Below are 21771 nucleotides of genomic sequence, written 5' to 3'. Positions count from 1 at the left end.
GAGCTGCGGCTAATATAATAATACTACTAATGAACTTTATTCTTTTGTCAAACACTAGTGAAGTTTATTTCAACACTTATTACTAGCCGCATTCGATTCCAAATTTCTGATAAACTCTTCTATTAACGTCTAGACTCCAGTCTTATTTTTCTCTTCTAATATGGTGTACTAACTAAGTATCAACGATTTTATATAAAATATTTGAGGAATTTTTTAACCAAGAACATTTAAAATAATCCTTTTTCTTTATCTTTTTACCTTATACCCTTTTATATTCTCCATTTCAGAATTTCATATCTTCCTTTTGCTTTATTTAATGGCTCTTTTTCTTTATTCTTGATTTTATTTTTTTTCAAAGATTACAAAGAAACATAACTAAATACACTTGACCGTTTTTGTCTAGGATCTAGTGATCGAACGATAAAGAAACGGGATTGAAATGTTAACACATTTCAGGTTTGATTTACATGATGGGAGAACTATGTCATATTATTTCTGAAAAAAAAAAAATATATATATATATATATATGAAAGAATGTTATCTAAAGATTGTACCTCTATTTGATATGGACCCTCCATAAATCCAAAATAACCCATGATTAATAGAAACACACACACTTACCACTCGACCAACGTATATTTTTAAGTTATTTGCTATCTATCCTACTTTATCTATTTAGCTTGTGATCACTCTCTTGATAATAACAAAATGCTTTGTAGAATATGACAAAAAAGTAAAAAATCTCAAAATAAATATATAGAAATTCAAAAGAAGGTAATGTGATTATTCATATTAGAAAACGCACCGGATATTGTAGATCATTTTTTCAAAATTTACCTCCCCTAACTTTCTATACAAAAGCTGAAAGTTTCTCTCATAGCCAACGATTACTTTGGCTTTCTATTCTACATTGGCCTCAAATATTTTACACATTACAACCACAACTGATTACAAATATTACATGATTCATCCCGTAGTTCTCATTATGGTAATTGTGCCCCTCCCCTGTGTTTGGATCCTAGTAAGAGCCACCACGGGTTTACCGGAGAGACCTGGTCCATGGGTCGAGATGCACGTTCTAGAGGCAAAATCTCCAACCGGATGTCGAACAGGTCGAGCCGGTGGCATTAGAATCCTCTTGTTTACATCGTTTAGAGTTATATCTTCTTCTCGACCACCTGGTTTCACCAATCCAAATGGATAGACCACTCTCGCGAATAGTCTTTTGTTCGTATTACCACAGTTAGACAAAGATGGCTCGGTTGGAGATTTTTCTCGGACATAGATTTTGTCAGGAGAAACAGAAAAATGGGGAGACTCGTACTCGGTCGATATCGGCTCCTCACGGCTACGTTTTCCACTCGTACGTTCATCTGTACATCAGAAATGATTAATCAACAAGTTTTATATTGTAGGTTACTTCGAAATGAGACCATAAAGTTAAGAGTGCAAATAGAATAGACGTGGTGGCTAGAAATCCAGCAAACTAACTTCTAAACATGTAGATGGACCGCATGAAATTATTTCATTTATTTTTATTGCGGAATTTAGAAATGCATTGTTATTTCAAAATTTAGAACTATTGAAAAGTCATCCCGACCATAAAAGAATAACATCATCCTGCGGATTTTTTGAAACTATTTTGTATCCGGCAATAAGTTTTTTTTTTCTAAAAAAAACCCGACAATTAGATAAAATAATAGTTTCATCAAAACTATTTATATAGAAACATAGTAAAGTAGGTCTCACCTATGTTAACAGGTGGAGTGACAAACTGACTTTCCAGACAGCTATAACTCTCATGCAGGCCCCAATCGTTCTGCATTTTCAACGATCAACATTTTTAAATTGAATTTATATATTGTTTACAAAATCATTTGGAAATGATAATCGAAGAGAATATGTATAGAATATTAGGAAATAATTCAATAAATCATTAGACAGATAGTTTCAAAAAAAATTATCAAACTTAAACCTGCGAATATGAGTAGCTATCCTCGAGAGATTTTGATGGATCATCGAACAAAAGACGTCTTCTTTTGCTTCTCTCACAAGACTCGATAAGTGCGTCCTCAAGGTAACCTGTGGAGACGTCGGAATAATCCATCTCCGGTGATCTGTAAATCTGTTGTGGCGATCCATTTATGTATCCATATGCATCTGCAATTTATAACACACATTTCACTTCAATATTTTTCATCGCATAATCGTAAATAACTACATGTACGTCCATACAAAGATATATATAATATACATATGTATAATTTAGCAGAAAGAGGAAAGAGAGATAAATAGCATATATATGTATGTATCTAGATACCAGGATTCAAGTCAGGCTTGAAGAGTGATCCAAGGTTGTGTAGATTCCAAGTGGGTAAAGAGTAGAGAAGCTCACTCATGTTTTGTGTTTTTTTCTTTCTGAATGATTTGCTGAGTGTTTTGTAAAACGAAAACCTATATGGCTTCCTATTTATCTTGTTGTGTGTCAAAAGTGAAAGTAAATTCAAATAAAACAATAGAATTTGAAAGTAAAGTTAAAAAGCAGTGGATAGTTTTAGAAGATGAAGAAGAGATTGTACTCAATACAGTCAACGGTAGAAAAAATAAAGCAAAAGAACAGTTGTTGGATAGTGTCTTTTTCTCTTTGGGATATGAACATGATTTATGATTACTCGAACAATTTTCCGTCAAATGATCTATAATTTAAGCTGTTTCGCGAGTTTAATTAATCAAAAACGTAATTGTGCAGCTAAAATGAATTCAAAGTCATTCTTTTAGAAACGAAATTAATTTTTTAGTTAAATAATTATGTCATTTAGTCCGTCAAATAGTAGCATGTATGACATATATAATTGGAAATTAGTGTGGGAGTTTTATGTAGAAAAAGTAAAGTGTTTGAATTTTTGTTAGAGTTTGGTTAGACGGGGGACCTAATAATGGCTAAAGGTTATGATATCACATCATGCTGTTATATGTTCTTTTCTTACTGTCCCCCTTTAAGCAAATTTAGTAAACAATCTTAATAACTCGACTCAGTCAATGTATACTAGAATCAGAAACATATGGATTGTAAAAAAATGTCGGCAATTCAAAACGCACTAGATATAAACGTATTTGATTAAGTAATTTAAAAGATCTAAAACTGATATATTGTGTTTTTGACACATTATACGTATGTTTTCAAAAATGTTTTAGAGTCTTTATCGAATCTTTTAAATTTTTTTGGAGTCATTCCAGGTCTAGAATAAGGTTTGGAGCCTCTGGAGAGACGAGTGAGAAAAATGTCAAAATTGATGTTTTCCGCGTATAATCTAACGGATCAACCCAATGAGTGTCTCCAAAGTAGAGCAGTCTTCGACTTCTCCCTTATATTTAAGGAAACCAAGTTACTATTTCGGGATTTTCTTACTTCCTCTATCTCTCAACCCTAGTCGACAACACCTCCCTATATATACTCTACCTATTTTTTCTTTATTCGACTACACTAATTTTTGCAAGACACAAAACTCTTAATTTGGGATCTGCACTTTGTAAGAGAGACGGTTTTATCTCTCTTTCCATAGAGAAGATTATTCTGAATTCTATTTTTTTCTATTCAATCGCATAATGTATTATCAATCTATGTGCTTTCTTACTTCATGGCTGAGTAGTCAACTTGTTTAGTTTAGGATTTTAGGGTGTTAGATCTGTGAGGTAAACATAAATAAGTATCCACTGATTGTCTTTATCCATAACTATTCTTACTACTTACATTAAATTGATCACTTGATGTATGAACTTAGGTTTAATCTATCCATTAACTATGAGTTAGGTTGCTAGATTTGTTATGAATAAGCATTATATCTCTAATCAGCGAAAGTAGATATTAGGATGTTCTGTGAACTTATCAGACATAAACTTAATGTGTGCTATCGTGTCTTGATCCAAGCGAGAATTTACGTATCAAGATCGATCTGCATAAGGAAAAATTCCACAAGAATGGATGATCTAACCTTAGTGATCCGAGTTTTAGACTTTTTTCAAATTGAACTTGCATAACTATTTGGTTCGCAAGTGTTTGACATCCAATGAAGTAACCTTAGGCTAGCCTTTTTAATCATCTGAAATTTTTTCTAAATTAACTTGTTATTTGCATTCTGCATTTCTCAATCTTAAAAAAAATCATTGTTTTAGCTTAATATTGAACTCATAAGGATAGTGTGAATTGGTCATTTAAAATTAAAAATGAACATATTATAACAACGTTGTTAATTTGATTGTTAATTTGACAGTAACAAAGATTCACTTTTATTGTATCAAACACCAGAACTAAATTTTCTTTTTAACTGCACTTAGCTACTACCAGGTCTGAAATATAATTATATATACATATATTCTTTTTTTTGGTAACTTATATGCATATATTCTTAATATATAATGTACACATAGAATTCTATGCGCAATTAATTAGATTTGGTTGTTGCAAATTGTAGATCATCATTAGAAGTTTATAATATAGGATCGTTTTTTAAATGATGACAGTTGAGAAATGAACAAGACAGTAGAGACGTTCTTTCCAAAGTTTGTTCAGTGAAGACGATGATGTTTTTCTTGTTTTGTTACTGTTAGTTTAATGATAAAACATTGTTTTTGATCGAAAGATTATGATAAAACAATGGTGACAACATTAAAATAGTTCATGTAAGATTATAAACAGGTTGACCAAAATAAAAATTAAGAACACTTTAATATATATAAACTATGGCTTCCGATTCTAGTTTCTAGAACAATTTTAGTTTAATTATAGTTGACAAACAATATTAATGCATTTCGTTATGGACAGCGCTAATCCTGAACATTGTATTCCACAGCTCATAAAACCATTTCAAACGACAATAATGGTTGTTCAAAAAAAAAACGACAATAATGAGTCATGCAATATCTACTCTCTTTTTTTTCTCTGCGAACGACAAAGTCATCTCTGAAGAATTTTGTGTGTGTTTTGGACGTATAGGAGAACTTCTTTTTAATTTTTAATCCATTCGTTAAATCGTGATTCTACTTTGCTTCTGATTTGGTGAACAACCGTTCTTCTTTTGGATGCTCTTTTGGTTTTTTTCTTCATTCTTCACAATGGTGGGGGTTGTGTCACGTCCTTTCACGTTTACTTTCTTCCATTATTACATGCCTTTATTTCATTATAATTCCTTTTTAATATAACGACTGATTTGATTTGATAGGGTGATGAAATTATTCGGAATGGTTGCACTAGTCGAAGCGATGTAATCACTGTAGAATGAGTATGGTCGTGCAATCAGACCGATCGTTGTGATAGAGTTGAATAATGAAATGAAATTATTAGTACTAATTTTTTTTTTGCAAAAGTTAGTATTAAATTTCTTTAGTTTTGAATATTATTAGAACATCTCCAACCTAAAATCTTATTTCAAGAATATATAACAAAATCTTAATATGAGGATTCGAGGATCGATTACTCCAACTATAAATCTTCAAAAAGATTTTTAAAGTTTATTCATTTGTATTATAATCTTTGATATTAACAAAAATTACTAATAATAATAAAACATACTTTTAAGTGTCTCAAAAAAAGCCCTTTAATATATAATACAACACACAATATTATAACATTATATAAAAATAATAATATAAATTACATATATAATATAACAACACACATACACATAAATTTTATAAAATTACATATAAAGTATCAAATTACTCAAGCATTATAAAATAATGCTTTCATATGTGTTTATCAACGCATTCATATGTGCTCAATCAATGTATTAAGAAGTGATAAGTGAGTTTTATTTAATGTATTTTTCTATTTGTATGAATTATATTTTAATGTTATGTTATATTATTCTATTATTTTATTTTGATATACTTAAATTATTCGTAAAGGAAGTAGATGTAATTTTCAAAAAAATATGGTAAAGACTAAAAAAAATAGTAGTTTTGAGGTTGGATTGGATTGACAAAAATTTCAAAATTTGAAGATTTGAGATTATGATGGAGATGCTATTAGAATAATTATGAGGAATTCTTACGAGATAAATAAACTGTCCAAATGATGAATTACTTACATATTTAAATAATATTATATTAATTGGTTTTTTATTCATTTACATAATTTTTAAGACAATTATTTTGAAAAAAATAAAATAAAGTTTTTTCAAAAAAAATGAGGAAAATGACAAAAGAGATAAAAGATTTTTATATCCTATTTTATTATATATCAAATAAAATATTTATTTAAATAAAAAGTAAAATTATTTTTATTATTTTCTAATAATAGGTTTTTAGTTCAATTTTTTAATTTCTTTTTTTTCAATTTATAAAAAATTTATCTTGAAATCCAAAAATTATTTTGAAATTATTAAAAACAAATATTTTAAATTTTAAATATTAATTTTTTGAAAAAAAATCACATCTCCTCCACAAAACTCACAATTCAAATCTAAACCTTTATTTTAATTTAGTTAATCTAGGGGTATAAATGTTCATTTACTTCTTTAATGAATTATTTAATTTAACCCTTATGTGCTATATTTTTGATTAAGTTTTTAACAAATATCATCTTATGGGATTTCCAATTTTTTGTGCGTTTAAAATTATAATTATCTCAAACCTAACAACGTGAGTGATATTTTGGTGATAGAGTTTTTATATCTGCAAGCAAATATTGATTGTGCTTTAAGACTAGACTATTTAGAGGTATATGTATCAAGCATCCCGATTTGACAAAAAATAACCAAATATTCGATCTTGATCATAATTTTTATACTAAATTGGGTTTATGATCGAATGAATAATCAAAATGTCCATGTAAAACCTACAGTATAACCTCTTTAAATTAATAACCTATAAATTAATATCTCGATAAATTAATATAATCTTATTGTCCCAAATTGAAGTTTTAATTCAATTAGTATCTCGATAAATTAATAATCTCTATAAATTAATAAAAATATAGTTTTGGTGTAGTCCCAACATTATTAATTTATAGAGGTTTCACTGTATATGTTTTTCAAAACAAAATTACACATCCTATTTTAATTTTTCGAATTCCAAAATACATTCATTGAGCATAATTTTATTCCTAAAGTTTGCTGAATTTTTTTAGATTAAATGTTCAATAAATCTTATAAATAAAGAACAAAGGAAATAACATTTTAGAAAAGGAAAATAAAAGACTTGTGAAAATTGCAACAATGTATGATCTTCTAAATGACTTTATCTTAAATATTTACAAGAAACTTACCACATGATTACCAAAAAAAACTTACCACATATCTGTAGTGACATTATGACATGATTTCTATATTCACTTCTCTTAGAGAATCATTAGTAATTTATCCAGTTATAATAAGATTAGGATACAAGATATATTATCAGTGAAAAAAATCAATGACAAAAGTAAATTTTGAGATAAAATATTTAACATAACTCTTAAGGTTAAATTGTAAATTTAATTATAATTTATAAATTGATCGGTCATATCTTAATTATTTTATTTGTTATCTGTTTTCCTCAATGATAAAAATATTTATTTTATTTTGTGTAATTCTTAGTTTTCTTACAAAGTTGCTTTTTTAATTTAATAACAATTTTCATCTCTTTGTAAGAAAACAATTATCATTGATTTGTATTTTTCCTCTATTGTTGGTACGTATTTGCTTTCCTCGATTTATTAATTTACAGACATGTCCCCTCTAGTACGATTTTTGTAAGTGGGCCCAAATGAAGGCACGCTTGTGGGGGCCATAATGAAAAGACGAAATTTTGCGCCGGTATCATTTCCAGGCAAACATGATCAACCTTTCCATTTTTTCGAAATCCACAATTTTTTTAACCAAACAGGCAAAGAGTTAAAAAAAAAAACCCTCTTTATTTCACACTAAGAGCATCTCCAACTCCACTCCATATTTTACTCCAAAATTGAGAATGGAGTTAGAAATGGAGTGGAAAATGGAGTGATGACCAAAAAATAAAAGCATTACTCCATTTATAGAGTAATGCTTTTATTTTTGGTCATCACTCCATTTTCCACTCCATTTTCAACTCCATTCTCAAATTTAGAGTAATTTATGGAGTGGGGTTGGAGATGCTCTAACCTCTAGACTGAAATAGACTTTACATATTTAGTTATTTACAAAACATAAAGGTTTTTTTTTGCTAAAAACATTGCATATACAAAACATAAAGTTGCATACCTTAAACATAAAATAATGGAAAAATTCCATAAAAATATCCGAACTAAATTTTGTTAAGCTTTTTAATACCCAAACTTTTTCACTACCCAGTTTAATACCCCAACTAATTATTTTACTCATTTTAATGTCTAAACTTTTAAAACTGTGTCCACTTTAATACCCAAATTTTATTTATTTTAATACAAATACTAATAAGTTTCAAATAAAATTTTAAAAAATCTCTAAAATTTACAAAATAAACTCAGAAAATTCTAAATTTTTATGGTGTTTGAGAAATAAAAATAACTAAATAGTGTAAAATATTAAATTTTGTAATAAAGTTTCTAAGTTTTAAATATTGTATTTAGTTTGTTTTCTGAAATAAAAAACGAAATTTATTTTTATCATTAAAATTCATTTATTTTTTAAAAAATAAAATTTCCATGGTTTATCTACCTTCTTTTCTAAATCTTAAAATAAAATTAGAATTTTTAATATTTTTCTTAGATTTTAGAGATTTTATTAAGTTTTGTTCGAAACTTATTAGTATTTTTATTTAAATAAATAAAGTTTGGGTATTAAAGTGGGTAAAATGTTAAAAGTTTGGGTATTAAAATGAGCAAAATAATTAGTTGGGATATTAAACTGGATAGTGAAAAAGTTTGGGTATTAAAAAGTTTAACAAAATTTAGTTCGGGTATTTTTATGGAATTTTCCTTAAAATAATTAAGTAATGAGCGAAAAGAATGTAAACATTTAAGTTTGATAAAAGCCAAAAATATTGCATACGCTGCTCATTTGTGTTGACGTCACTAGTGACCTGTAGTTTGAAAGATCTTGCCGAGGCGGATGTGAGGAGACACAAAAAAAAGAGAAGAGCAACAGAAATGGTGTTTGTGTAATGACTCTTCATCTTGTATGTTTTTTTGGATGAAGTGAGCAAAGCAAAAATTAGTTAGAATTATATAACGTCGACTGAGAAATTTTACAAAAAGAAGTTACAGAGAACCAAACATCTTTCAAATCTCATTTACAACCTTATTAAGAGAGCTTTAAACTAATAGAACGAGGATCATAACAATGGGTCTTCTAAAGGAATGAAAGTAAATAAACAACACACACTGATCACATTAAGAGACAAGATCCTTTTAGGTCAATTTTCGGGGTCTACGGATCAAAAGACATCCGAGTCAGTTTCAAAAGTATCAAGGAAGACATTTGACTATGTTTGCTCTCTCGTGAAATATGATTTCACAGCAAAGCATGCAAACTTCAGCGACTCGTATTGGGCTTAGTAGACATCTTGGTGTTGTGTTCTGTTTTGTTAACATCCCTGCAAAACTCCAAAACAAGGACGACATGCAAAGAGCTCAATCTCTAAGATTTTGTTACCTTGCCACATATTTGGCAGTTTATAATTTTATGTTCTATAAAATATCAAGCAATAGAACAAAGGTGAAAACCTAAGAAAGTTGACAATTGTACAAAACAGAACACAGACTCAACATCGATGCTTTAAGTGGATCCATGACTAGAACTTTCAAGACATCCTTTACAAAAATATTTTCACTCTGCACCCAATCTTCACGGTTATACTTTCATCTAAGGTCTAATCTACAAAGGTAGAAACATTAACACATGATTGTAGGTAGAAACATCAACACATGATCACATATAAAAAAAACTGAGACTTTGCAAAAGAGATATACTTTCTAAGACCCAATACGCTGATAAACCAAAAGCCAAACATAAATGCAAGTAAAGCTTTACAAGACTGCATGCTCACTCTCCATGATCATTGATGGCACAGAGACATCTAACACAAAGCTATCGAATTCATGACCTTCCTGCTTACACCAAGTATGTTACCCTTGTAGCGTAGTCACTACTACAATCCGATCTCACCATCGTTTGTTGGCATCGGAGAAAACGAACTTCAATATACCTAAACAGACAATAAAGACTTTGGAGCAGCTTGACTCCAGTGAAGGAGTATTCTCATCGCCGGATTCTAGCCATCTCCGTAGAGTTGACGTCGAGACTGATGACAAATCAGAATCAAAAGCCTCGACAGATACCAATTGGAAAATACATATCTCACACACACACCAAATTAATTAGCCTAATTCAGAAAGAGATTAGAGGCGGAGCAGAGAAGATGCGAGAAAGAGAAATCCTAAGAACTATAGAGAGGAAGATAAAGGATGACGGACCCCAAGAGATAGCAGATCTTTGACAGCATTAGAATGTAGTGATCGAGCTGCTTGGTACACACGTCATGACTTGTGGTCACTGTCACTTACGAGGCCGTTGGGAAAACCAACAGACTCGTCTAGGTCTTTGCGGATTCGATTCTAAAGTGTTATAGTGACACTATTCGATTATGGTATTGTTAGCACCAATTGTTAATTGGTATGCGTTTAAACGCTTAATCGATAAACAAGTGCAAAAATGAGACATTGCTGAATCATCAACAAGGAACGATGGAGTTAACGGTTGCGAGGAGATGTCATGAGACTCATGACACTGACACATACTTTCTCAAAATTTTGGAGATTTTCTAATTTAATATTAATACAATTTGAGAAAGTTTTGATAAAAAAGATCTTAATTATATATTGGTTTATCTAACAGAATCAAGTACATGAAGAGAGTTATGAAGTTGATGCTCGGCAATTTTCGGATTTGCATCCTTCCTTCACTAGACCTAGCCGATGATATAAAAAACAATGAAGAGTTAGATATTTTGGTTTATTTCTTGAAAGAGTTTTCATTTTTTTCCACTGATTTATATTTCAAACAATTTGATAGTCTGAAATTTAGTTAATGTACGTATTTTTAAAAATTATAACGTTTTATCTTTATAAAATCTTTATTTATCTTAGTTTATTCAAATACATGAAAACTATAAATCATCAACGTCAAATCATGAAAAAAGAAAATTTGAAACCAAAAAAAATCCGAGCAGCTAGGCTGGAAAAAAAGAGTTTCAAACGGAGCATTATTAGGGATAAAAAACAGAACATTAATTCAATTAAATTCATTAGCAAATCCTGTTCTTGTTACTCTTCTTTGTCTCCACAAACTTCTTCCAATAAGCAGTAACTTCCCTCGTCATTTCCTCTTCCGTCTTCTTGACACCATTAGCTTTTCCGTTAACCATCTTGGCCTGAACTCTTGCCGGAAGCGTATCAAGCTCGTGAAGCACCTTCTCGAAGTCTGCCACCAATCTCTCGGCCAAGGTTCGAGAGAAATCTTCTCGAATCACGACTCGAAGGACGGTGACGTGTTCTGCATCTGCGGGCATCGTGTAGGCAGGGACAATCCATCCGAAGCGACGGAGGGTGTCGGCCACTTCGAACTCGTCGTGGCGGCTACTGTCTTTTAGAGAAAACGCCACTAACGGAACACCGTTTTCTTTAGAGACTATGTTGAAACGTCCTGTCTTCTCTAACCCTTGTCTTAGAACCATCATGTTTTCACGACAATTATCCATCACATTGCGATATCCCTAAACCCAAAAAAGACATTTTGATTATCAAACAATAGTATAAGAATATATACTGAAGTTACATTCGGCCTAATGAAATTCAACACCATTTACCTCGAATCCAAGACGAATCAGCTGGTAGTACTGAGCAATCACTTGACTTGAACCTGGTTTATAATTATACAAGAATCATTAATGTTTAGAACACTTCTATATGCGTACAATATGATATATGCTTTTTTATGAACATATAGAAATGGTAATGCAATATGTTACCTTTGGAGAAGTTGAGAGTGAAGGTCGGTTGATCAGCGCCAAGATAGTTGATATGGAAGATAAGTTCATCAGGCAAATCGGATTTGGTTCTCCATACAACCCAACCGATTCCAGCGTAAACTAAACCGTATTTGTGACCACTCACATTTATGCTCTTAACCAATGGTAAACGAAAATCCCACTCCAGTTCTGGATACAAGAAAGGAGCGATAAACCCACCACTCGCTGCGTCCACATGGATACCCGTATCCCATCTGCGTTATAAAAATATGTTAAACCGGAGTCTAACCGGTTAATTTGATTAATTATTAGGTTTATCTGTTTATTTTAGTTACCCGGTTTGTTTGTTTTTCTCGACTAGGAGGTCGTTAAGGAGCTTAACGTCTTCGAATTCTCCGGTTAGCGTTGAACCGAGAATTGCTGCAACACAGATTGTGTTCTCATCTACCATTTCGACCGCCTTCTCAGGGTCCATCACGTAGTATCCTTCTCTTAACTTAACTTCTTTCAGTTCCACCTCGAAATACCTTGCGAACTTCTCCCAGCAAACCTGTATTAAACCGTAATTTCAGTAAAACATGGGCGGCCTAAACCGGCATTACCATCTTTTTAGTTAATAATATCAATTATGTAGTCTAAAGTTTCAATTATTTTTGGTTGAAATCTGCAAATTGAAAAGTGAACTAAACTCGATTATATATATTTTGGCCTAGTATTTTAATTTATGATTTAAGGGAAAAAGAGCTAAACTGGTTCAGTATTTTTTTTTTGGTTGGTTTACCTGAACATTAGCTCCGGTTACGATATTAGGCTTATCATAAGGAAGCCCTTGAGCCTTACGTTTATTCTGCCACTGTCTCTTGAAGGCCAATCCAGCCAACATAATCGCCTCCGACGATCCTACGGTGCCTACGCCAACAGCAGCCTCGCCGTCACCGAGCGGTGCGTTGAAGAGACGCGCGATCATGTTGACGCATCGGTTCTGAAGCTCGGTGGTGACAGGGTACTCGTCCATGTCGACGTAGTTCTTGTTGATTGATTCCATCATGAGCTTGTCGCATTCTGGCTCCATCCATGTGGTCACGAATGAGGCTAGATTTAGCCTTGGGTTACCATCGAGCATTAGCTCGTCGTTGATGATTTGGTACGCTGCTTCCTTTGGGATCGAGTTCTCAGGCATCTCAAATCTGACGATGAAAAGTTTACGTTAATACTACGCAAAATAACCTATAACAGCAGATTAATGCGTATAATAAAAGTGCTTAAATTTGGATTCGATATAATATAGAACTTTGCTAGTTTGAATCTTTAAACCTATAGAGCCAAGAACATAATCTTACGATCTTGACATGCAAGGAAAACATAAAAGTCTTACAATGTTGATATGAGCCCTCGTATACAAACTATATAGTATATGCTAATTACAAACAAACGTACGAGCCACGGAGAAAATATATATAGTAAATAACAAAAAGAAGTCATGAGGTGAAATGTTGCTGTTAGTTTTTCAATACTTCAATAGATTAAAACATCAGACAAAAAAGAATGGTGTTTAATGTTTTGTTACCGTGGGAGAGAGGTGCGAACGTAACGAGAAGCAAAAGTTGAATGGATTGAAACATCAGATTCCGAAGCTGTCTTAGACAAAACCATCTTCTTCCAATTCACTTGAATTCTCCGATCTCTGGGTTTGAAATGAACAAAAGAAGAGTAGAGGGAAAATATATGTAATGTTTATTGTTTGTTATTGAAGAATTTGTGGAGTTCGAAGATAATAAGCAAATGGTTTATATAGTGAAGAGAAAGGTTCCCGTGGTTTCGTTTTGTAACGTGAAAGGAAGCATCGCTGGTCTTCGTTTATGGGCTCCTTTCAACTTTTCTCCCACCAATGACTTTTCATTAGTATAATATCAAGACTAACGAATGATTAATTACAACATAATATTTTAAATTTATAACTTGAACATTAAAATGAAAAACAAACTCCAATCTACCATCATCCTTTGATTGGAAAAAATCCTGAACATCTTAGATGGTAGAATAATTCTCTTAGTGTCTTGCCAAGTAGTCCGCATCCCATGTTTTCAACTTCGATGTTTACGGTTTACCAAAAATATATATTTTATGTTATCATAAAATATAGAAGTATAGCCGATGACAACGTGAAAGATCAAATAAAATTACTTATTTTATTTACACCAGTGAGTAGTAGAAATTTCACGAATAGTATATTGTTTTTGTCTCGAATAAACAAACATGTATAAGCTTATAGTGGTATTTAATATTGTCGATTTGAACTTAAATAAAATAGCTTCCTGCTTTTTTTTTTCCGATGCAACAAATACCAGAGGAAACCACATGTCCAGTGGTTTTCACAAGAGAAAGAATTGTTCTATTGGTCTAGGTTAGGGATCATTCTCTAGTGTAATATTATTAACTCCATATAAGTCAAGTGGATATGAATTCATTATTTAAATCCATTTGAATATTCATGAGATAATTTATCTGTAGATTTCACCTCTCATTTGGAATTAGGTCTATGTTTTTAATATTCGTATTTAACATGTTTTCGGTAAAAAAATAATTAATTCTAGAAGAAGGAAATCAATTAACAAAAATGTGGTTGGAGAAAAATAACAAAATTGTCATTTGTCCTACAGTGTGAAAAGATTAGATACCTTGTTTATACACGCAAAAAACAATCAACTCATTTATGATCAATATTTGGTTTTGATTTGACTATTGTTCGACTACGAAGAACCTTATTGGAAAAAAGAACCTAATTGGACGGAGGTCTAGGATCACTGTCGTTTCCTTTGATTAAAGTAAAAAAAAGTCAACACCATGCTGAAAATAATTGATTTGGAAAGATTTTGAATTTTCCTCCCACACGATTGATTAGTATTTTTTCGTGGTGTTTTTATTGTTGTCAAACAAAGTTAAAGTTCATAAAACAAACAAAGTTGGGCGATTAATCAAGCCTCCCACAGGTTTAGACTACCCTGAGCTGCTCAGCATAGTTTAATTAACTATATTGAAAAGTTAATGCTGCTACTCTTTCCATTACTAAAAACATAGTACTCCTCTGTTTCATATTAGGTGTCGTTTTAGATTTCTACACATAGATTAAGAAATCATTTAATTTTGCATATTTTCAATATAAAAATATCATTATCCATATACTTACTCATATTTCAACTAATAAAAAAATTAATAAGAGAATAAAATTAATAAATTATGTATTGAAATGTTTAAAAGACACTTATTTTGCGACGGAAAATTTTCTCTACAACGATACTTAATATGAAACGGAGGGAGTATTAAATTTCAAAGTGACATTTATTATCAAAATTTAATATGATTAGTTAAACATAAATTGAATATGTCCTTAATATTAAAAAATATGACAATGATATTCTTTATTAAATGAAGGGAGTATAAGTTTATAGAAAATAATATATTTATTATCAAAACTACACATATTAAATTTTGATAATAAATTTATTATTTTGTGTTTACTAATTTCTAATAATTCTAGAGCAACAGGATTTCAAAAAGTACAATTAGTTTTTTGAAGTTTAAAGTTTAGCTTTATTAACTAATAAAATATACTTACAAAACATAAAACTTGTATTCTTTCAAGTCAATTAAAAAAAAACATTAGCTTGTAGGGATAGAAGGAGTACTCTACAATTCATCGTTGTTTTCTAACCTGTCTTGGACATCTAGATCTTTAAAACCTTTTGATTTTGAATACTTAAATCAACGTTAGCTTAATTTTTATTATTCAAATCCATATTTTCAACAAATACATACCACTTTTAATTTTTAGTAAAAGAAATTGTAAAATACTGTAAAAATTTTAATTAAATTTTATAAATAGAATCTAATATATGATAAACAAATCCTCTAGATAAAAACTGATATCCTAAAAAAATAGAAAAACCAATATAAGATCTTAGAACCAAGTTTCTTAGAATTGGTCTAGGCGGCGCCTAACTGCCCGTCTATGCGGAAACTGGGTAATATTCAAAAATATTTTTAAAAAAATTTGATTTATATTCGATTCAAATTGATTTAAATTTTTCTAAATTGGTAAAAATTAGTCTCACTATGTTAAATTAAGAAATAATATTATTACGAATCTACAATTTTTTCTATTTTTTGTTTTGATAATTCATACAATAATTTAATAAATAAACTTAAAAAACTAAAATATATCATATAAAATATATATATATATATATATATAATAAATCAATAATTTGCTAACGTTTAAATCTTGCTTAGGTCCGAATAATATGTTTAGTCGCTAATCATTTATAAAACATCTAGTTACTGCCTAGAGATTTTTAAAACACTGTTAGAACTATCAGATGATACTATCCTTTTTTTAATTGATGGACTTTAAAAAAAAAAATATAGTATGCTCCATGAATCGGGAATCAAAGACGGTTACAAGATTGTTTTGAACAAAATATCGAAATCAAATTATTACAACTTTGCCCACCCATTAAACCCAACACGTTACCTCATATGCCGGGAATTCCCTTGACTTCTCCAGAGTAGATAGTTCCCGATGATCTCCACAAAGCAAATACCTTTCTCTGTCTATGAAGTTCAAACGACCGAAGGGGATGGTTCAAATACTTACCCAGGCCTTGCATGCCACCAAAGCCGGTTTGTGAGAAGCGCCACACAGTGCCTTGAACCGCATCCCTGAAGAGCAAGCGCTCGCTTCTGTCGCCAACGGAGCCTGCAAAAAATCGGGTTGTATCCGCCACCATATTCTGAAATGAAGTCTCCAAACCAACACAAGAAAGTCAGCTGCACCATTGTAGAAGGAAGAAAGCCAACACCACGGCGCCATAATGTGAACTAGACGAGATGTTGACTCAGTCGGAAATGACTCCCGAGACCGAATAAACATCCAAGGTCTTTGAGAACCAAAGATCCTATTTCTTGTCCACGAACAAACAACCTCCAAAGTCAAAGAAGATATACAACAAAGACAAAATACGAGACTTTAACTCCTAAAGTCAGGCCGCCGTCTAACTCTCGAAGAATCAGACCAGAACACCAGGAGAGAGAGCATCAAAAGAGTTTTGGGGAACTAGAAATCATCTTATGGCCATAGAGGACCACTCGATTCAAACCAGAAGCACCTATGCGAAGAAGCCATCACCGGACACTTTCACCACGATCACATCCGACATCAAACCTCACCTTCAAAGCCAACAACGATCAGAAACCTCCTGATTACGGTGAGCAGAGGCCGGAAGCTCTCCAACCAAAAAGCCCTAAGCAACCACCACCCTAATCAAACAAGCACGGCAAAATAGATCCACAACACCTGATCACTGCTGGACCTAGTCGTGACAAGAACCCTTGCTGCCTCCCCACGACGACGGAACACCGGAGAGCTCGAGAAGGGGAAAACGAGACCACCATAAAACCCTAAAAACCGACTCAGCACTGTTCTACTTCGCCGAAACCCTCGCCGCAAGTCCGGAGAAAGGAACCACCTTTGCCTAGTGTCGACTCCTTGCGACTGGAGCTTCCACCAGAGAGACAGTCCTAGCCTAGAAGAGCGTGCATATAGAAGAGAACGCATAAACGATGGAGAGCAAAGAGGAAATCGAGAGAGGGAAGAAAGAGTCCCTCCGGCTCCAGTATGCGTTCAGACGTGTCGTCCAAATGCCGGAGGGTAAGATACATGTGATAGTGAAGAAGACGAGAGATCGAAAGAATTTGGGGATAGAGGAGAGAGAAAACGCGGTCTTGATCCGATGATATTATCCTAGCTATATAGGAATATTTGAAACAAACTTAACATATAACAAAATTTATAATGACTTTATCATGGAATACCTGTAATTTAATAGTTTTATTTGATCAAGATCTGATTATCCTAATTCTTAAAAGAAAATAAGAAAAAAATTGATTATCCAACTTATAAGGCACATTTTTTTCAAAATAAAACATAAGGCACATTCCATATAAAGAAATCTAAAGACATAAAATAGATGATACAAAATTGAGAGTAAAAACAAAATACTTAATAGAAATTACAAGATCATGGCCTATCAATTTATAGATTTAACTAAGACTTACAGATTAACTGGTTGTATCTTGATTATTGTATTTGTTATCGATATTTTAGTCAATAAAGAATGTTTATTTTCAAGTTTTTTTTTGTAGTATTTCACTGGCAGTTATTTTTCCCCACACCATATACATGTTGTAAAAGAATAAATTATGTTTTCAGTTAAAAACTATATTCTGTTTTTGTTTTTGGAAAAAACAAATTATTATTTTGTTTAACTACTCGTTCAATTGTGTTTTTCTCAAAGTTGTTTAAGAATGGTATTTATACGTATAACGAGGTGATACAAAGGGTATAACTGCCAGCCAAAATAATTCAGAAAAAGTCGAGCCATCAAGTAACTCTCAACGCGTCAGTCAATGGGAACCTGCAAAAGAAGACGCCAATAGACGAATAAGCCTTAATACCGGCAGTTACGGTTCACCAGTTTATCACTTTACCTTTTCCAAGCTCTGACCGACTTTGCTTTAATCAATGGCATGCAATGCAAGTGCACCACGATATTCTGAAAAGGCTTGTTTTTCTAAGAACTTGTCCAATTCGTACACTATCCTCCAAAAATAAAATTGAATTATGGCGCTTAATGATGATCGGACGTTATCACAACGTGATGTATATGTGTTATATAAGTTGGACTTTTAAAAAAAATTACAAGGGGCCAACAAAGATAGTTAAGAAACCCATTAATATTAAAGCCCAAAACATGTAACCATACTGGTTCAACAAAATCAGATCTAACCATATCTGCTAATACTTTTAAACGTGGTTTATTTGGTTTATATTCCCTAAGAAATATTGTTTTTTTAAAGAATATGGTTCTGTGGTGACTAGTGAGTGACCACTCACACAACAACTTGTTCAGTGCGAGAATATATTTTAGTCGAGAAGCTTAAGTTAGCTTTGAGTGAAGGTTGTCATGTTCAGTGGAAAGTGAAATATGGGTTCCATCGATGAAGAAAGATCACTCCTTGATGCTGAACAATCTCTTTTACAGGTTCAGCCTCATGGGTCTATGTAATATTTGTGACCGTTTCATAAGCCTCTGAAGAAAATCCATGTCTGATTTCTTTATTTTCCAGGAAGAAGTGAAACTGTATGCTGAAGATGGATCAGTAGACATTAATGGAAACCCACCATTGAAGCAGAAAACAGGAAACTGGAAAGCTTGCCCATTCATTTTTGGTAAAAATCAATTCTAATACTTATGATCCTCCTCATGTCCTGTCTTTAATTTTCAAGAACCGGTATGCTTTGATGTGCAGCCAATGAATGCTGTGAACGGTTGGCTTATTATGGCATTGCCAAGAATCTTATCACTTACTTCACAAATGAATTGCACGAGACAAATGTTTCTGCGGCAAGACACGTCATGACATGGCAAGGAACATGTTATGTCACTCCTCTACTTGGAGCTCTAATAGCTGATGCTTATTGGGGAAGATATTGGACAATTGCTTGTTTCTCTGCCATTTATTTCAGCGTAAGCATCTTTTATTAACGAAAAAGTTGCTTTAGACAAAGGGTTTGCACGAACTGACCTGAACTTTTTGATTAGCCAAGCACATAGGTGTACTTGAAGAGGTTCATTTATTCAAGCTTTAGGTAGCATAGGACTTATTGTAGAGATGATAGCTGTTTATGTTTGGTTACTGAGTGCTTGGATGGATATTCGGCCAAGAGTTGAAAGATAGCCAAAGCCGGTCCTAAGCATATACACTACAATTAAAACATTGTTCTACCCAAAATTTTAAGAAATAACATAAATAAACATTTAGCTTCCAAACTGTTAATTTTTTTAAACTAAAATCTTCTTAAATTGTCTGTATTAATCTCCAATATCTTAGAATCGGTAGCTAATATAGTTTCTCTCTACGGTTTGGTGAATTTTCTGTACTTTTTATCTGTTTTAGGGAATAATAGCATTGACACTCTCAGCTTCAGTTCCGGGTCTGAAGCCATCGGAATGTATAGGTTCCATATGTCCACCAGCAACATTAACTCAGCAAGCAGTTTTATTTTCAGGTCTTTACCTTATTGCTCTTGGAACTGGAGGAATCAAACCATGTGTCTCATCCTTTGGTGCTGATCAGTTTGACCAGACTGATCCAAATGAACGAGTCAGAAAAGCTTCTTTCTTTAACTGGTTCTACTTCTCAGTCAACGTTGGTGCGTTTGTCTCATCTACTCTTCTAGTATGGGTTCAAGAGAGTTATGGGTGGGAGCTAGGGTTCATGATACCAACCTTGTTCATGGGACTTGCTACTGCTAGTTTCTTCTTTGGCACTCCACTTTATAGGTTTCAGAAACCTAGAGGCAGTCCCATTACTAGAGCTTGTCAAGTTCTTGTAGCCGCATTCCGTAACAAGAACCTCAAGCTCCCTGAAGAAGACCACATACTAACGGACGGTTACAAGTTCCTCGACAAAGCAGCAATGATCTCAGGAGAAGACGCCATTCACGACCCATGGAAGCTATGTACCGTGACTCAAGTAGAAGAAGTTAAGGTTCTGTTACGTTTGTTCCCTATTTGGGCCTCAGGGATCATCTTCTCAGTCCTCCATTCACAGATCTACACTCTTTACGTCCAACAAGGACGGTCCATGACAAGAACCATCGGCTCATTCGAGATCCCTCCAGCTACTCTCGGCATGTTCGACACTGCAAGCGTCCTCATAACCGTCCCTATCTACGATAAACTCATCGTTCCCTTTGCGAGAAAATTCACAGGCTTAGCAAAAGGCTTCACTGATCTACAACGTATGGGGATTGGACTGTTCATATCTGTCTTGAGCTTGGCAGTTGCAGCTATCGTTGAGACGGTTCGGTTACGTTTAGTTCAAGAAAGTGGAGACGTGGCAATCTTCTGGCAAGTCCCTCAGTACTTTCTTATGGGCACTGCTGGTGTGTTCTTCTTCGTTGGTCGGATTCAGTTTTTCTATGAGCAGTCTCCAGATACAATGAGAAGTTTGTGTAACGCTTGGGCTCTTCTGACTACTACGCTTGGAAACTACTTGAGCTCGATGATTGTTACGGTTGTGGCGTGTTTGAGCGGGAAAGATGATGGTTGGATTCCTTCGGACAACCTTAACAAGGGACATCTTGATTACTTCTTCTGGCTTTTGGTCTGTCTTGGCTCTGTGAACATTCCTGTTTTTGTCTTCTTCTCTCTTAAATACACGCATAAGAAGATTTAGTAAGGGTTTGTTCTTCATTTCTTGGTTCCCCACACGGGCACACCTAAAGTCTGTAACTTTTTTTTTTTGAAACTGGCTTTCTATTAAGCCTGTAACTTCTATTCTCATTTGTTTCGTTTTATAATGCCACTAGTGTTACTCTTGTGCTGCGGATAGGGGTGGGACGGACCGGGTATCCGGGGTATATTAGGATACCCGAATCCGAATCGGAATCCGTCGGATCTTTAAAGTTACTATCCGGATCCGGATTCGTGTCTTCCGAGTATTCGGGATTCAGATATCCGGACTAAAATCCGAATGTTCGCGGATACCCGGATCCAAACATTTTTTCTAAAAAAATATTAAAATTAAATTAAAAATTAACTAATTAACTATTTATTTAGTTTATTTTTCAATTTTTAAAAATAAAATTGAAAAATTATTTAAATTTAATAAAATTAAAATTTTAGTTATTTTATATATAAACTACATATGATGTACATATATAAATATAATTATATTTTAAATAT

At 32.6% G+C, this 21771-nt stretch overlaps 3 protein-coding genes across 3 annotated transcripts; 1 reads left to right on the top strand and 2 right to left on the bottom strand.

The window, feature by feature from the left end:
• Positions 1-764: 764 nt before the first annotated feature.
• Positions 765-2657, bottom strand: LOC108807381 (uncharacterized). The gene is made up of 4 exons (XM_018579659.2): positions 2322-2657; positions 1977-2161; positions 1751-1820; positions 765-1374 (listed from the first exon to the last, which is right to left on the bottom strand). Exons 1-4 carry the CDS (start codon positions 2398-2400, stop codon positions 968-970), a joined length of 741 nt encoding a protein of 246 aa, XP_018435161.1. The 5' UTR covers positions 2401-2657; the 3' UTR covers positions 765-967.
• Positions 2658-11049: 8392 nt separating this feature from the next.
• Positions 11050-13756, bottom strand: LOC108810713 (glutamate decarboxylase 4-like). The gene is made up of 6 exons (XM_018582805.2): positions 13530-13756; positions 12744-13149; positions 12298-12512; positions 11963-12216; positions 11801-11853; positions 11050-11707 (listed from the first exon to the last, which is right to left on the bottom strand). The coding sequence occupies exons 1-6, from the start codon at positions 13613-13615 to the stop codon at positions 11240-11242; spliced, it is 1482 nt and encodes a 493-aa protein (XP_018438307.1). The 5' UTR covers positions 13616-13756; the 3' UTR covers positions 11050-11239.
• Positions 13757-18912: 5156 nt separating this feature from the next.
• LOC108809198 (protein NRT1/ PTR FAMILY 8.4) lies at positions 18913-21405 on the top strand. Its single transcript, XM_018581338.2, has 4 exons — positions 18913-19062; positions 19148-19250; positions 19331-19548; positions 19979-21405. Exons 1-4 carry the CDS (start codon positions 19006-19008, stop codon positions 21260-21262), a joined length of 1662 nt encoding a protein of 553 aa, XP_018436840.1. The 5' UTR covers positions 18913-19005; the 3' UTR covers positions 21263-21405.
• The last annotated feature ends 366 nt before the right edge of the window (positions 21406-21771 follow it).

The sequence above is a fragment of the Raphanus sativus genome, chromosome 6 (genome assembly GCF_000801105.2).
Source record: "Raphanus sativus cultivar WK10039 chromosome 6, ASM80110v3, whole genome shotgun sequence".
Lineage (NCBI taxonomy): Eukaryota > Viridiplantae > Streptophyta > Magnoliopsida > Brassicales > Brassicaceae > Raphanus > Raphanus sativus.
This window is presented reverse-complemented; position numbering and strand designations above follow the sequence as displayed.